The following is an 18837-nucleotide window of genomic DNA, read 5'->3' as shown; positions in this document are numbered from 1 at the left end:
AAAATATTTGAAATTTTAGATATAAATTGGTTCATCGGTACATTCTTCTTCGTCATTAAGGGATTTGTTGACTTCACATTGTCTATTAATAGTGTTTTCTTCGATTTAAAAAAGATATGGTATATAGGCGGGATAAAGTGAAGAAGGTCATTCACGTGTTGTCTTTTAGAGTGTGTTACGTTACGTCTATATGAAATGATAAGATTTTTCTTTTTCGTGCAGTTTTATTCAGATCAACAACATGTCAGATAAATAAGTATTTGTAAGAAAAACAGCCTAACTTATTGATGTAGTAATAGTGAAAATAATAATAAATCAAACTATACTTTCAGAATCGATAGAATCAGACCTTTCAGATGGTTGATAATCTGATTCACTTGGTGCAAATGGTTAAGACTTTGTTTCATTATCATCCATTTTATCAAAAAAATAATTTTTTAGCTCTAAACTTTAGCACGTGTATTAAAATGGCGCACAGCTTTAAATTTTATGGACATGATCCAGCTCACTTCTGAAAGGAATCAACAGAATATTCGGAAACCAAACAGAAACAGGCTATAGCTGCTTAATGCGTGAAGTATGATTTGATTCATTTCTCTACTGGAAAAACAATATTTCATAAACGTATAAAGACGATTATCTTAAAATAGTAGGAAATTGGACTTGATCAATTTTAATTCTGACCACTCCATATGTCATTCTATACAGAATGTCATTTTCTATCAAATAACGCAGAAAATGCAGTGGGTACCATTTAAAAATCAAAAGTTGTAATAATTTCCGGTAAAACAGGAAGTGACCGAACGTAATTCTATACGCCAATCAATTGTATTTCGATCTAAAAAATAAAAAATGTATAGGGGTGTGCCACTTTTGAAAAACATCCGGTATGGAAGTAGGGATAACGAACATGAATAATACGTAGAAAATAATATGGCTACACATTGATTAAAGATTCACCAAAATAAATTAAAATATAACCAATTAAAAAAAATTATTGAATAACCAAAACTAGTTTAACTATTACTTCTTGGTTAAGTTAAGCCATAAATATAGTTAGAGTTTGCAGGAAAAAAAATGAATTGCAATTGGCCGTGCATATTTTAATTAAAACCTATCCAAAATATAGTTCCTTCTTCCACAAATTAGTAACATTAAATGTACAAATCTTATAAACGTAAAGTTTTTGATACATCTGTATAGTACTTACCTAAACACTTAGTACTTTTAGTTATTTATGTTAATATTATTTAAGGGCTTTGATATACAACTTGTCAAATATAGGATGATATCTGGCTATTTTTAGTACTAGTTTTAGTACTTCTTGGTACTACTTTACTACAAAGTGAGTTTGCGCAGATCAAATGCGCAAACTCAACTTATCCATGCGTTTTTGATATCGAGAAATTTAGTACGGGAGGCCAAGATGTTAAACAGGTATTTACTCGATCATTATATTGTGAAAATTAGATGCTAAAAACAAAAAAGTTTATATATCATTCACTAAAGAATACAAAGACCAATAACCTGAGACCAAATTGTTACCATACCTCCAAACAGTGGCGTGCCACATATTTTTCTTAGCTGCTTGAAGAGATATTTATATTTTTTATAAATGTTTTGACTACGCCTATGGTGTATGCTGCTTCTTCAGGTGGTATCACTCTAATTAATTACAAAAAAGTATTAAAATATTAACAAAAGGTACAAAATTAGTATCGACGTATAGCATCTAAGGACTTCCCTATGGTAAGCGCAAAACAATTTCCGATGCACGTGATCAACTTTGAGTGACAAGCGGTGGCGACAGCGCTGCCAGATTGTGATGGATTTATGAGATGAATCTTAATTTAAAGTCGACAAACAATATATTTATATTATATATCTGTTACAATCATTTGCTCTATAAAGTAAAATGAAGAGCTGCTCGGTATATTAAATTAAACAACAAATTTAAACATTTTTGCCAAAATTTCATTTAGTCAGGTTTATAAACTTTAATGTCAATGTCGATATGATTGATGACGTGCATCGGAAAATGTTTTGCGATTACAATACTAATTCATATATCATGCAATATTCGACAAGTTGTACTATTAACAATTTCATTTTTCACAATAATCATTCTTAGTACATATATTGGTGTTATGATTTACTTTTGGTCTACTTAAACTTCTTCTCCCCATCTCAAGAACAGAAAAAACATGCACCTCCAAAATATCTTCGTTCTCCGATCAATCTGCGGGAGATTCGTCTCCTGAATCGCCGCCTGGTCAAGGTGAGTCGTTTGAATCGCTTCCTAGTGAGTGGATGGGAAACAAGGGGTACCAACCGATGTTTAGGTAGGTCAGGGTGAGTGAATCCAGAGCTACTTCTGCCCCGCCCAAACCTTGGTTGTGCTCGAAACCACCCTGACGTTCCCAGAGCATGACCACCTGGAAAAAACAGCCAGTTAAAATGTCAGACAAGTAATACAAGTACATATAGTTCATATCAATTACACTGTTAGTCACATGATTAAGCTTGACCGGTACAGCGTTGCTCACTTTTACATATTTTCTTTTACTCAAAATATTTTAGGAAACAAAAATAAATCCATCCATACATATATAAAAGCTCAAAGGGTTTTTTTGTTACATCCATCCCGCCGAAACCGCGTCACCAATCTTGATGATTCTTTTTTTTTAAATAAAAGGTATATATGTCTAGATTTGTTATGAAGTATTTTTATATCGTTTAATCGCTATTTCTTTATGTAAAACGAATACATATTAAAACATACCTGAAAAACACCTACACACAATACCTCCAGAAATAAATTATTTGTGATTGTCAGTGGTGTGTCTGTGTCAGTTAGATTATACAGGGTGTTTCAAAACAAATGCGAAAAACTTCAGGGGGTGATTCCTTGTTCAAAATAAAGGGTAGTTTGCTTCATAAACGTTGGGTCAAAAGTCAACCATTAGGGAGGTATTGCGGTACAAAGATGGCGGAAAAATAATGTTTTTATTTTTTATCTTGAAAACGAAAAGAGATAGACTAATAAAATTTTATGGAAGCATTACTGTTAGGAAAACACACTGTCTGTCCTGACATGTAATGCTTTACATTTTATTTTTTAATTTCCAATCGGTGAGTTTTATCAAAAAAACACAAGAGGTAAAAAAGTTTCTAAACAAACTAGACTATCCAAATTAAAGCATTTGCATGTGTTTGATAAGATTTTTCTTTAAATTTCATTAACAAGAATGATGAATAGTTTATTTCAACCCCTTCCACGCATTTTAAAAAAATAAAAAAATTACCTGAAAGTGTGTTTTCATAACAGTAATGCTTCCATAAAATTTCATTATTCTATCTCTTTTCGTTTTCAAGATAAAAAATAAAAACATTATTTTTCCGCCATCTTTGTACCGCGATATCTCCCTAATGGTTGACTTTTGACCCAACGTTTATAAAGCAAACTACCCTTTATTTTGAACAAGGAATCACCCCCTAAAGTTTTTCGCATTTGTTTTGAAACACCCTGTATATCAAGTTTTTAGATATTTTAGGGGTCAGTTCATACCGCCAGCTTTAGATACATAAATATTAGCACAAAGGTTTATTTAAATGACATTAGTGATTAGTGAATTAGCTACGTAAAGCGATTTTAGGAAATTCATCCTCTAAGAGTGTAAAATTATGTCGAACAATTTGTTGTATGAAAATTCCTTACTATCTGATCTAGAAGAATGAAAGGTAACAGTTGCATATACGGTTTTCGGCTATTCTATTGACCTTAGAGATTGTAAATATACAATGATTTCTGAATAAAATAGTTCTTCATAGTTTTTTTGAAGAAATTTTACATTAAAGCTTAATCAAAGGATTGTAAAATGGTTGTGTTATGAGTATCTTTAATCAGAATATTGTTTTTACCCCATAAAATGTATATATACCTTCGTGCATGTAAATGTATATATACCTTCGTCTTCAGACTCTGGATTATACACATAAAAATTTGCACAAAGGATCATTTAAAAGACATGAGTTAATTATTTGGACAAAGCGAATTGTTGAAATTCATACCCTTAGGTTTTAGGGTAGGGAATGAAAGTTTGCTGTATGAAAATGCATTATTATAACATCTAGTTAATTATAAATACTTAAGTTTATAATCATCTGCTGATGATGCTAACATGGTTAGCGAAACGCGCGTCCAGTGTAAAAGTAAAAGTGTTTTGGTGTATTGTGGTGATTTAGTGTTTTTATTTTGATAAATACTTAAACAGTTATTATTTACATCAACGAAACTCACCTCCTCAACAGTACTTAAGGAACATAAAGGGCCATTACTATCGCTTTCCCGTTCAAAATATTCTAATAAAGTTGTGATGAGTTTTTTACGGCTATTAAGCTATCTTGTACACTTCGCACTAAAAGAGGTTCTAAATAGAACAATATTCGACTGCAAGGTCTGCTAGTAAAAAAAATTAAGCTTAAAGTATCACAACACAATTCATTTAAACCAAAAACTCGTAATACCAAACTAAAGTGTCAAAACGAATGATAATGCCATGAAATAAATAAATAAATGTGGCAACCTGACTTTTTTACAGTAGAGCTACCACCTGAATCCCCAGCGCGAAATTTAAATTCCAGTTAGTCAGCCCGGCGCTGAATATGTTAATGGTTGGCAACAATGAATTTAAAAATCGCGCCCTCGATTACGTAACTAAAAGTTCAATTGGTATCGAATATATCTCGGTTATCTTATAACTAATAGAAAACGTGAAAACTGAATTCCATAGAGTTTTTCATGTAGAATTCAGTGCGTAACTAGATTTTTGCTGGGAGCTGTTATTTTCAAAATATGACTCAAACTTATGTTTTTTTTAAATAGGACACTCTTTATATTATTTTTTGTTTTATTAGTAAGCTGTAAAAGAAATTTTTAAGGATAGAAGGTTGCACACTATGAGACCTAATAAGAAGGGAGCAGATAAGGAGAGAGGTCTCATTAAAATGGAGTCAACTAAGACAGCATATATAGAAAGAACGAATGATGAGACATAGGTTGGTGAAATAAGTAGTAACACTACAAACAAAAGAAAAGAAGAGACCTGGATAGATCCAGAAGAATGTTGAATTAATGTAAATATAAAGACAAAACATATTTTAAGCCTAATCCTAAAAGTACAAAAAAAGAAGAACGAATGAAGGTAGGAAAGAAATAGCTTATACTAACCAAACTGCGTCCTAGAACGTCACAAGCTTGGTACTTGAGCGTCTGCCTGAACTGGGGCTCGCAGGAGTGTCTACACACGCGAGTTTTTTTCTTCTGCAACCATTTCTCACCGTCTCGCAGATAGCACTTGACGTATGTGTCGGGTGGGGTTTCTTTTTGAGCAATGTGTCGGGCACATACCACCTGGAAAACATAATTTTTTATAAAACATCATTAATTTTTACTAGTGAAACATCTAGACCGTTAAATGTTCAAATAACAGTCCTGAGAGGGTACTTTACATTAGGGTAGATAGTACTACTGGTGGTACTTCAAACTACTTTATTTTTGACGCTCTGAAAACTTTGACCTACAGAAAATGGTAAAATGGTTCATTATTTTGCTTAATATTTTTTAATAGCTCTGTATAGTACACACAACCAAACTTATATGGAATCACTCTTTATTTCTAACTAAATTTCTTGCAAGGATAAAATTTGGTATACAACTTTAAGATAAAGCATTTTGTTTTAAATAAACATGATAATAAAGAATAAACGACTGCTGCGATTTATTTTCTTTTGAATTTTGTGTTAAGCAGTAAAATCACGATTGGTCCAGTAATTTTCATTCGATCCAAAAAAATTAAAAAATGCCTTATGTTGGATAAAAGTTGTATAGAGGGGAAGAATTATTGCTCTCACCAAACAAGGAATGCTCCAAAGAGACGTAGTACAGATAGTAGGCGTTACGCAGGGGGTTGTATCAAAAACATATGCAAGGTACTTGGAATTAGGAACACACAAGGATAGGCCCAGACAAAGTCGTCAAAGAGTCACAACTGAACAATAAGACTAAGAATAAATCCCAATGTTTCTCATCCAGAGCTACAAAGACAACTTCTGGCAGCTACAAGTGTGAACATTTCAGTTGAAACCATAAGAAAAAGGCTTCGTGCTCGAGGGTTTTACAGTAGGAGAGAGTTACGGATCCCACAGTTATCTCGGCAAAATAAAATTGACCGGCTAAATTGATGCCTTCAATATCAAAACTGGACAACTGAGAATTGGCAAAATGTTCATTTTTCGGATGAAACCAGAATTGACCCAAGATCAGATAACCATCGAATTCGGGTTCTCAGAGCTCCAGGAAGACGAGCGAGACTTCAGGCTGCCAAATCTGTACCAAGATATAAAGGAGGAACTGTAATGTTCTGGGGAGGTATTATACTGGGAGCAAAAACTCCATTGTTACCACTTCAAACTTTAACGGGTCGGAGATATGTTGATTTGGTGCTAGAACCAATCGTTAGTCTTTGGAGAGCTGCAATTGGGGATAATTTTAACTTCTTGTACGATAGTGCACCTCCTCATACCAGCAGAGTGACTAGAGAACGTCTTGAAACGGAAGATGTCATAGTTTTGGACTGGCCTGCATGTTCACCAGATCTAAACCCTATCGAACACTTGTGGGACTAGCTCAAAAGAAGGGTTATAGCTCGTCGAAACAATGCAGGAAATCTTGCACAGCTTATTGATGCAGCAAAACATACCCCAAGACAACGTTGATAATTTAATAAGAAGCATGCCAGCGTGGATAGAAGCTTGCATAAGGACTAGAGGTGGCAACAAAGGAATATTAAAATTATCAATTTTCTTTTTGTTTTTACTTTTTGGCCATTAAAAATTTAAATCTTAATTTCGTTTCAGAAACCAAAAAAATACAATTTTGTTTATTTTGGGAACTGATTATTTTTTTTATTGCTATATGGATTATTTTTCATTAAAAGTCATTAGTAAGGACTGAGTTTTATTCATAAACGCGAAATTTTCATACATCTGAAAAACTATGAAAAATAATAGATGATTCCATATAAGTTTGGTTGCGATTGTGTATATCATTAAAAAGCTGTAGGACACAAATAGACAAATTAGAGACAATAACCACATAAATAACACAGTTGACTATTATATTAAAAATTTATTAAAATTAAGCAGTATTTACCTCTACTTCTAGTTGTCCTTTGGTCATGAGCAAACCCAGTTTGATTTCAACTGGTTTGGTACCGGATAATCTAAACCCTCTGGGTTTGATCTGTCCCGGCCCAAGCCTTGGAGGCGAAGCCCTTTCTGGACTACTAGGAGGACTATTGTCCTTTTCTTTCTCCTTCTCTGGAACTTCCATGACGCTATTTTTTCGCACTTCGGATCGATTAGAAACTGCACTCGACCCTGAAAGAAATGTACAATATATTGGCTCAAGACTACGAGAATTTGGAATATATGACCAGCAAACGAATTGAAGAATATGACAAGTGGGGGCTGGAGGTAAACCTTAAGAAGACAGAATATACTCGTATATTCCGTCTTCTTAAGGTTTATCGGCGGCAAACAAGAGAACTTAGTCTTAGAATAAACAACAGCAGGGGATAAAACTCTGCCAAAAATATAAATATCAGGGCATGCCCATTACTAACGATGCCGATGGTAGCCTTAATGTAGAAAGTAAGTACAGAAATAACCAGAAGTTCGGAAGACAAGTAAGACAACTCAACAGTATTATATGGTACTAGCGTGTATAAGTTGATATTTATTTAACATTCTTTTTCTGATTATATGAAGACTAGCGTGTACCCGCGACTTCGTTCGCGTCGAATTAATCATTTGTAATGGTGATGATAAAGCAAAGCAAGAATTTCCATTAACATACAAACTGGATAAAATTTTCTCACATTTATGTCAGCATGAGAAAAAACAATATGGCGATATTATTATATAACTTGGTAATATTTGAGGGGTAGTTTCATCTCGTTGGAATTTGACTTTCGAAAAATCCGTTTGCCAAAAATAAGCTTTTTACGTCAAGCAGTTTAAGCGTGGTTAAGAATCGTGGTTAAGAAATTACCCAGCTTTTTGGTATGTATTTTTGGTATGCAACACCCTGTATGATTTTTTTGAAATGAACATTTCAAAATACATAAAAAAATCAAATAAATTATGCTTGTCCAAGCGTTTTCCCGAGAGACTAACCGTTTTTTAAATAACAAATATTGTAATATTTGAGGGGCGTTTTCCCCCTCTTGGAATTTGAGATTCGAGAAACCCCTCCTTATCGAACCTCTACATCACACAGTTAATCCGTTTGCCAAAAATCAGTTTTAAGCAGAATCGTGATTACTCAATGGTCATATTTTAGGAAACACCCTGTATAAATTTATAAAAAATCTTAAAATATGTAAAACAACAAAATAAAATATACGTGTTTAAGAGTTTTTCCGAAAAACTTACCGGTTTTTAAATAAAAAATATTTTAATATTTGAGGGATAGTTTCACCTCCTTAGAATTCGAGTTTCGAAAAATCCCTTCTTATCGAACTTCTACACCCTAAAGTCAATCTGTTTTCCAAAAATCAGCTTTTTACGTCAAGCGCTTTAAGCAGGATCATGATTAATCAATTACCAGATTTTTCGAAACACCCTGTATACATTTTTAAATAAAATATGTAAAAAACAAAATAAAATATACGTGTTTAAGCGTTTTTTCGGAAACTTGACCGTTTTTTAAATAAAAAATATTGTAATATTTGAGGGGTGGTTTCACCCTCTTGGAACTGGAACACCCTGGAATCAACCTGTATACCAAAATTGAGCTTCTTACGTTGAGTGGTTTGAGCAGGATCGTGATTAATCAGTATGTCAGTCACTTAAGGATTTTATATATTAGTATAGATAATGCCGGGTCCAGACCAAGCAGACAAAACAACGACAAGACAGCAACATTCATGTTTTACGACAAAATTGCGACAAATCCAATACATTTCTGCAACGTTTTTGTCTCATTTTTGTTTTGTTTCAAAATTCGGTAACTTTTCAATGTCTCGTTTCGAGTCAGTAAAGATCAAAGTGTCTATGTTTTGTTTGTATATTTTACAAGTTGTCGGCGCACTGTGGATGGAGTGTGTACTTTTGCGGTGTGGACAACTTGTCTCAAGTTTGTCTTGTCAGAATTCCCCATTTTTTGTCGCAAGTTTGTCTTGTTTTTGTCTCGTGTTTACTTTTTGTCGCTTTTGTTACTTTTTGTTGCCTTGAGACCCCGCATAAGGCAGTATCAAAACAAAACAAACGCAAAATTAACAACAGCATAGTTGTTATATTTTCTTTTCAGTTTTAGTAGTTATAGTATTGCAGTGATTTTAACATTAAATATTGTTGTTGATTTGACAACACTCTGTAATATTATAAGGATAGTTTTAATTTTCAAGATAGACAGCAACAGGCGGTCTGACGGAAAGGTCGAGATTTATTTTATTCAATTTTTTCAGTTAATTTTTTTTATAACGGTTTCATAGTGGCTATCAATTATAATGCGGTTATCCTTTTTCCCTTTTTGCCCATCCCTTATATTCACAGAAATACCGAATATCGAAACAGAAACCAAGCTTCAATCTGGGTAAGTTTTTTTAATAATTTTTTAAACAAATTACTTGAAAATTCATAACCAGCGAAACTTATTTTACTAGGTCCTTCGACTTAAAAGAATTGAAATAGACATTGTAATAGTTAAAAGCATCATTAGTTATGGTAGTGAAGTATGGCCTTTGAAAGAAAAAAAACTTCAAGTCACTAGAAGTTACAGAAATGGACTTTTGGAGTTGGAATGGGCGTTAAACACAGAATAACAGAATACATAAAAATTAACCAATTTAGGTGGTACGAGCACGTACAAAGAATGGAAGAGGGCAGGATCCCAAAGAAAGTACTCAATTGGATACCACAAGGTAAAAGAAAGAGAGAATCTAGACGGAGTTGAAGAGAAGGAATAGACGGGGACACCAGGATAAGAGGAATAGACGAAAACTTCTGGACAGACAGAGACCAATGAAGACTGGAAATCAAAAGACGGCGAAGAACGTTACGAACTGATTTGTGTAGATATAGTTGATCATACTTACTTCTTCGTTTGTCAGCTGTCAGGCTCATGGTCCTTCCCAATTCCCCTTTAACTGCTTTCAGAGATTTCAATATCTCTTCTGGGTCTCTTAACATTCTGGTGCAACTACTTCTTCGGCGATCTCTAGAGTATGAAGGAGGAGGTGGAGCAGCAGGCTGTTCCTAAAGGGAACATATCAGTTTAAAATAAAATCAGTATTAGTCCAATCACTTTAAGGTTTAAAAAAAATAGAGAGTCGTTTGATAGGACTTTATGTTAGTTTTTTATTAAAATTGGAAGGTAGTACAATTAATTATGATTAACACTGTAAAATACCTGTTCTGCTTGTTCTTGTGCGCTCTGGAAGGATGATCTTCTAGACCCAGGTAACGATCTGGAGAAATCTTTGCCCAGTTGGTACACTTCCACTTCCAGTTGTTCGGACTGTGAAGAACCTCTTCTTGAACCCCAAGCGTGGTCTGGATGCAGTAGACTGGCACACTCTCCTGCAAAACAAAGCAATATATTATAGTCTTATATTTATACAATAAATAATATACAGGGTGTCAAAAAATAGTGTATCTAACTTTTGTGGGTGATTCTACAGATAACAATAAAACAATTAATTATACATATACGGGGTGGTCCGAACTGTATTCCGGAAACTTCGACAGCATATATTCTGCAGATAAAAATATGTAAAAAAGTTCGTATACATGTATATCCTAAAATGCTTACTTTCGGAGATACAGGGTATAGAAGTTTCATTTTTATTTCGATTTTTTCCAAATAATTCCTAAAGTAACATCAACATTTGGATGAAAATTGATGTCCAGGAGTTTTTTGACATGAGAAATTTGATTTTGATGTCAATATGACTCAACAAGACTATAGAGGTACGGACTTTTCGTCCGTACCTGTATAAAACTAATGAGTGCAAAAATATTCATTTCCGTGATCTTTTACGTAAAAAATGTCTCTTGGTAAAAATATCTACGACCAACCGTTCTCAAGATATTTAGAATGGGAACAGTCGATACATGTCATCATTGACAAAAAATAAGCATATGTTTAGTAGATAGTTATTTGTCTAAAATGATAAATTTGGGAAGTTTTTATTTTTTTAAATTAATAATAAATTTTTCTTTGAAAAAATGATGATAAAACAGTTTCTGTTGAATTTTTGGCACAAAAACATTTCAAATTTATGATTTCAGTCTATTAACTACCGTATGATCGAATAAAAACGGCGTCAACGATGGCTATGAAATGAAGATCGCTGTCATTTTATATGTAAATTTATATGGGAAATGTCATCGATCGTCATTTCCAAGCCAACTGGACGCCGTTTTTTTCGATCATACGGTATTTAGTCAACATGTTCAATTTATGTCAATGATGACAGGTATTGATAATTTCCATTCCAAATATCTCGAAAATCATTACTCGTAGCGATTTTTACCAAGGGACTTTTTTTACGTAGAAAACGTCTTAAATGTAAATTTTTTACTCAGTAGTATTATACAGGTACGGACGAAAAGTTATTACTCTTCAAACCAGTTAAAACATATGTAGGTGGCGCCCTCTACTAGTAGCAGTCATGTTGACATCAAAATCAATTTTCTCATGTCAAAAAACTCCCAGACACCAATTTTCATCCAAATATTGACGTTACTTCAGAAATTATTTGGAAAAAATCGAAATAAAAATGAAACTTCAACACCCTGTAACTAAGCATTTTAGGACATACATTTATACGAACTCTTTTACTTATTTTTATCTGCAGAATATGATGGCGAAGTTTCCGGAATACAGTTCGGACCACTCTGTATATATTAATAATATCTGCTATTCCCGAAAGGCCATCTCATAACTATCCACTTAGGAATGCGGAGCACGATCTTTATCTGCCAACCACGAGTTCATAACTAGTTAAAGGTTCAATACTGTACAGGGTGTCCCATTTTAGTTGAAATCATACGGTATCTCCGTTATTCGTGAAGATAGAAGGGTGGGGTTTGCACAAACCTGTGCCACTTTTTTGTCAAACAAAAGATGCCGTGAACAAAATTTTCATAGCTCTCTTCGTTTCTGAGCTACAGGGTCTTATTGAATTTTTTTCAATTTGAGACACTCCCTGTATCTCTGTTATTGTTAAAGGTATCGAGAAGGTAAAAACTGTTTATTGTAGAACATTTTACGTAGAATACAGTGGCGTAGTCTGTTATTCTAGGAAAAGAATATTTTTAAAGTTATGTTTTCTTAAATGGAACATCCTGTATATTTATAAATTATGACCTGGCTTGCCATAAGCTTCGCAAAAATATATATCACTCTATATTTATTTTCAATATTTACTGCAATCTTTAAAAAAATATATTAAAAGATCATATTTATTAGTAGGCCATGATTAATAATAAAAGAAACTAAAGAATTATTAAAAGTATACTGCTATCTGTCTCTTGTTTTATTTTGAGAGCCACTAATAAATTCTTTATATATTAGTGAAACTTAACTTTATACCGCTATTTGTAAATCCTGGAAGCTATCGTATCGGAACTCTTAAATATTCTTTTAGCTATATAATTTACGTGAAATATACTTTCAGCTAAGATGGAACTCCCACTCACAACTTAACTTACAACGAAAATATTAGAATTTTTTTAAATTATTATTTCTCAAATCAATGAATAATTGGGGAACCAATGGACCCATATGATGGCCTCCCTGAGTACTGGATTTGTCCTTTCTCGATTTCTGATTTTGGGGATTTTTGAAATATGAAATATATCGTGGCAACTAACACAATTGTCGAACACCTGGAATTTTTTTTAATAATGCAAGCTTTTAGATATTTGCAAACCCATTCCGTTATAATAAATTCCGTTAAAAAAAAGAAAAAAATATATTCAGAGATTGAGTGGTAACAATTCAAAAGTAAAATATATCAATTCCAAACAAAATTTTAATAAGTGTATGACTATTTTAGTAAATACTATTTTGATTTTTTGTTATTTATCACGACCTACTATGATATATTTTAGATATTGCCGTAAATAGTGAAAATAAATATAGAATGATATATATTTTTGAAAAGCTCATATCAAGGCGGATCATATGATTTATAAATATACAGGGTGTTCCATTTGAAAAAACACAAGTTTAGTTCATATTTTCAAAAATATTTTTTTCGTCGAAAAATAGCCTACGCCGCTGTATTCTACGTAAAAAGTTCTACAAGAATCAGTTTACACCTTCTCGATATCATCCATAATAACGGAGATACGGGGCCTGTCCCAAATTGCAAAATTTTCGAAAAGGCCCTGTAGCTCAGAAACGAAGAGGGCTATGAAAATTTTGTTGAGAGCATCTTCCGTTTAACAAAAAAGTGGCACAGGTTTGTGCAAACCGCATCCTCCTATCTTTACTAATAACGGAGATATCGTATGATTTCAACCAAAATGGGACACCCTGTACAATGCCAAAAAAATGTACAGGGTGAGTCAACGATAGAGTAATTATCTCATTTGTTTCGAGGTTTACAAAAATGTTGAATATAAAAGTTATAGGGAAGGTTAGGATACACATTTTAAAATTATTATAGAGTATACAGGGTGCTTCAAAAATGTGTAGCGGATATAACATATGTTTTTTTAAATGCAACACCATATTTTTTATTTTATTTTTAGATTCTGCGTAAAATTCCATAACTTTTTTATATATAATGTTATATACCTAAAATTAATAGTTTTTGTAATATTTTAATTTGTTTAAACAAATATTAAATTGCAGTGTGATAAAAAACTGTCAGTGGTACCATTGTTTCTGAAGTTGGAATACCAAAATTTGGTATGACAATTTTATAAAGATGAAAAAAAAGATAAATGTTAAGATATTTTAGTTAAATGCTACAGGGTGTTTAAAATATACTTATGAATTTCAACTACTTAAAATTAAAAAATCTGAAATTTTTTAAATGGTACACCCTATATATTTTAATTTTTTCTGATAGATTTTACAAAGCTCTTCAACTTTTATTAAATATGTCATATACCTGTTTTTAATAGTTTGCGATTTATTCCAATTTTTTCTGTTTTACCATATCTTTAATACAATAATTAGGTACGCTAAAACATCATAGTTGCCATAACAAAAAATAATAATTATCAAAATTTCATATGTCTGTTAAGCAAGTTAAGAACAAAACGTAAATTTTAGTTTAGTTTGTTGTAATAAGTATAAATGGTAGAGGTAGAGATAATAGTTACAGATTTTCCCGAAAATAAATTACTCAATGTGACTGATATACACACACAAGCCAAGGTAAACATATTTTTGGCTCAGTACTATATATTATATAGTACTTTGCTAAGTACTATAAGAGTAGATGTAGATTATCTAGATTATCTAAACATTTTCATATTATATTATATTATTTTCAGTGTGTAATGGGACGGTTTCGCGGCCGTAGTAATAATGGCTTTACGAAATGAATTATAAACCAGAATTACTACGAGAAAAATTTTTTACTGTATGTCGAAAAAAATTCCTATATCAGTAGTCGTCAACAACTAGATAATCTAGTTTGTATTACCCTAATCTGTGGCTATAAATTAGCCCCGACGGGAAAATCCAAGTGTTTATCTTTCATAATATAGAAATACACCAAGAAATTCACGACTATGATTTTAGTTGACTTGAGTATATTTAATTAATTTTAACTAATAATATTGTAATTGTAACTAATTATTAAACTACTTGTTAAAGATAAGTAATAAATACTTTCGTTTTGTCACGGTAATTATGATGTTATAGCGTAATTGTATTAAAAATAAGTGTAAAAATGGAAAAAATTGGAATAAATCGCAAACTATTAAAAATAGGTATATAACATAATTAATAAAAGTTGAAGAGCTTTGCAAAATCTATCAGAAAAAATGAAAATATATAGGGTGTACCATTTAAAAAATTTGAGATTTTTTAATTTTAAGTAGTTGAAATTCATATATTTTGAACACCCTGTAGCATTTAACTAAAATATCTTTACATATATCTTTTTTTCATCTTTATAAAACTCTCATACCAAATTTTGGTATTCCATCTTCAGAAACAATGGTATCACTGACAATGTTTTATCACTCTGCAATTTAACATTTGTTTAAACAAATTCAAATATTACAAAAACTATTAATTTTAGTTATATAACATTATATATAAAAAAGTTATGGAATTCTATGTAGAATCTAAAAATAAAATAAAAAATAGGGTATTGCATTTAAAAAAACATATGTTATATCCGCCACACTTTTTTGAAACACCCTGTATACTCTACAATAATTTTAAAATGTGTATCTTAACCTTCCCTATAACTTTTACATTTAACATTTTTTTGTAAACCTCGAAACAAATGAGATAATGGACTTTACTCTATCGTTGACTCACCCTGTACAACCATATTATGCCTTTGAATATCAACTCGCTTTCATTATTTCCCGCATTTCGCAAAGCTCTGAAATCATGCTTACTGGAGACGACTATTTTACGACTTTTTTGTTGATGTTTAATCATGAACAATTTTGAATTTTAAAATTTTGATTATCTCACACGCTGGTCAAAGGTCAAGTATTTAATATTTTATAACTCTTAAAATTATATCTATTTACTGCTTGCTGTTCTGCAATTGTCCATGTATGTTCTTTTTGTAATTTTAATGACTTAATTTTTTTGAATTGTATGATTTGTATTGTGTATTTTTTGTTGTTTGTATATTTTTTTGTGCTTTTGTTTGTTTTGTTGAAGCTGTTTTGACTTTTTGCACAATAAAGCGTTGTTTGTTGTTGTTGTTTGTTAAAGTTCCTATGAACATATGCCCTAAAATGGGACGGGAAGAGATATATTTCCTGAAACGTTAAGCATTTTTTTGTCCGTTAGACAAATTTGTTTATTAGTATACCACTGCTGACAATGAGTCTCCTTTGGATTAACGCGGCAGTGTTTACAAAAAATAACTAATATTTTATTCTGTAGATTTTCTTAAAGTGGCGAAATACCTATATAACTTTTTTAAAATTAAAAGGAATTAATGAAAGAATGATCAAACTTATATTTTCAAAAAGTTCTTTTTTAATTACTTGTTTTTACCTGTAAAACCTAAGAAAAAAAAATGGAAAGCTATTCAGAAAGTCATTAGATAGATCTAGTAGGAGGATAATTGAGTTTTCCAAATGGCATTCGTAAACGGTCGAAAGCAATTAAAAACTTTGCGATGTTTAGATGAAAATTGGAGAGAGCGAATGGCATGGAACGTTTTTTGAAGACTAGTTTTCATTTGGAACTTTAAGAGTAATTTATTGAGGAAATTTGAATAGGAAGATGCCTATCTCAGTCTTTGCAGTTTTTCTGCTTTTTTTTTCGCAAGCTAAAATTTATCTTATTTAAATTTTAATCTCAAAAAGAAAATTAGATAAGTTTTTAACGTTTCTTCTTTAGTAGAGAAATATTTGTCCAATAGTTTCTGAACCATAGAGTTAATTCCGAACAGACTTCAATACTAATATCTATTTCTGTACTAAAAAAAACTTTAAAAAATATATTAGCCGAACAGAAGAATACGAACTTCCACTAGCTATAGCATTTATAGATTTCGAGAAGGCTTTTCGAAACAAGGAATAGACATGCCTTATACCGGGTGCGTCTCAAAAGTGGCTCACCCATATAACTTTTTTATTTTTTCAGTTAAAAAACGAGACTTGGTGTGTTAGTATGTGACATAAATTAGGATTGATTGACGTATTCAATTGTTTTTGGTCACTTCCTGTTTCACCGGAAATGACTACAACTTTTGATTTTTAAATGGCATCCTCAGTATTTTTTAAATTTATTCGATAGAAAATAACACTCTGAATAGAATGACATGCCATATGTCAACTTTTGACATTTTCGCATATGATTTATTTGATATTAAAACTTGCGGTTCGTAACGAAAATTTGACTCGAAATGCCAAGTGTGTGTTAACAAATTATTCGTAAAAAAATGCTTTTTCCAAATATGCTAATGAGCTACCCTCGTTCCATTTGAAAAAATTGAGATATGATTAAAAATACTATTTGGGCATTTTTTAACCGGCCAGGACAAGACACTAAAAACATTAGACGATCAAATCTATTTTTCCAAGGCTCCTTGATTAAGAATTAGTGTTTTTAACATAGCCATGGCACTCTAGATTGAAATTTAAAATACATTTTTTATTAAGCGAGAATGTCAAAAGTTGACATATGGTACGTCATTCTATTCAGAATATCATTTTCTATCGAATAAAGTAAAAACATACCGGGGGTGACATTTAAAAATCAAAAGTTGTAGTCATTTCCGGTAAACCAGGAAGTGACTAAAAACAATTGAATGCGCCAATCATTCCCAATTTATGTCATATACTAACATACAAAAAAATGTTTTTTTTTATCTAAAAAGATAAAAAAGTTATAGGGGTGAGCCACTTTTGAGACGCACCCTGTATAGAAGAGTTTCAAAAAACATGTGCCATCTCTCGTGGGGAAATTCCTCACGTAAAAATAAGATTTATTTTTCATATCAATATAGGTTCGATTCTGCTTTGTTTCGTAGCTACAGGGTGTTAAAATCTTAATAATCTTTTGATTTATTACCTACTTATAATTTTCTTCCAAGTACGTTTAGTGATTCGAATAAAATTTTGAGGGTAAAAGTTACTATAAGTGCTACATATTTTAAAGGTAAAAAAGTGTCGATAAATCCATCAGGGACATGCATATGGGCATGGGTTATCATTGAAATATTTAAAAGAAAACATGTGCGCCACTGACTTTTTTCTTTTGATATCAACATTGGATAGGACGTTTAATACCAATTAAAAGTTATTTCTTGATATTTTGTCGAATTCGGCATTCTTGATGATATAAACGCAGTTTTATTACCTTACACACCCGACAATCCTGTGTGATTATGCTCCCCATATCATCATCGAGTTTGGTCCACGAATCTTTTGTTTTCAGTGGCAAAAAGATATTTAATCACCCGCCACTGAAGATAAGAAAAATATATCCTCATAGAGCTTTTAAAAAGGCTGTCACGTCCTTGCTGGTTGCGAGGACATATTATGACGTGGAGTTTTTTTTTATTCTATTCTACTCTATTTTTATTTGTAGATATTTATTTATTATTTTTTTAAATTAACTAATAAACGTATTATATATATATATATATATATATATATATATATATATATATATATATATATATATATATATATATATATATATATATATATATATATATATATATATATATATTAAGTCTATATTATATAAAAAGTTTCTTAAACTAATAAACGTATTTGTAAGTTTTTTGTATATTTATTGCTATCTTCTATTTTTGTTTTTATTATTTTGACAAAGTTTTGTGTTTGTTTTATGTTTATTTATTATTTGTCACAGTTTTGTAAACAAGAGAAATCTTATAACAATAAAGCAATGATTGATTTATTGATTGATTGATCACAATTAATAATATTAAAATAAAAATAAAATTAATAAAGTATATATTTTACCTAATTTATTATTAAATATTAATACTATTATACTATTAGTTGTTATATTAGTCCAATCTACAGCAATTTAAAATAAAAAATAATGGTACCTATTTAAGACAACTATAAAAAACT

General features: G+C 31.4%; 1 protein-coding gene across 1 annotated transcript in view; it reads right to left on the bottom strand.

Annotated features, from left to right (window-relative positions):
• Positions 1-2077: 2077 nt before the first annotated feature.
• LOC115877840 (regulating synaptic membrane exocytosis protein 1) overlaps positions 2078-18837 on the bottom strand; it is a 284757-nt gene continuing 267997 nt past the window's right edge. The window contains exons 14-18 of the mRNA XM_030894165.1: positions 10475-10644; positions 10161-10320; positions 7214-7440; positions 5231-5413; positions 2078-2435 (exon numbers count right to left, since the gene is read on the bottom strand). Coding sequence (XP_030750025.1) covers positions 2274-2435; positions 5231-5413; positions 7214-7440; positions 10161-10320; positions 10475-10644 — 902 coding nt within the window. The 3' untranslated portion in view covers positions 2078-2273. The remainder of the gene's footprint in view (positions 2436-5230; positions 5414-7213; positions 7441-10160; positions 10321-10474; positions 10645-18837) is intronic.

The sequence above is a fragment of the Sitophilus oryzae genome, unplaced genomic scaffold (genome assembly GCF_002938485.1).
Source record: "Sitophilus oryzae breed Bouriz unplaced genomic scaffold, Soryzae_2.0 scaffold_1499_pilon_pilon, whole genome shotgun sequence".
NCBI lineage: Eukaryota > Metazoa > Arthropoda > Insecta > Coleoptera > Curculionidae > Sitophilus > Sitophilus oryzae.
Note: the sequence above shows the minus strand (reverse complement) of the source record. Positions and strands in the feature narration are given on the sequence as shown.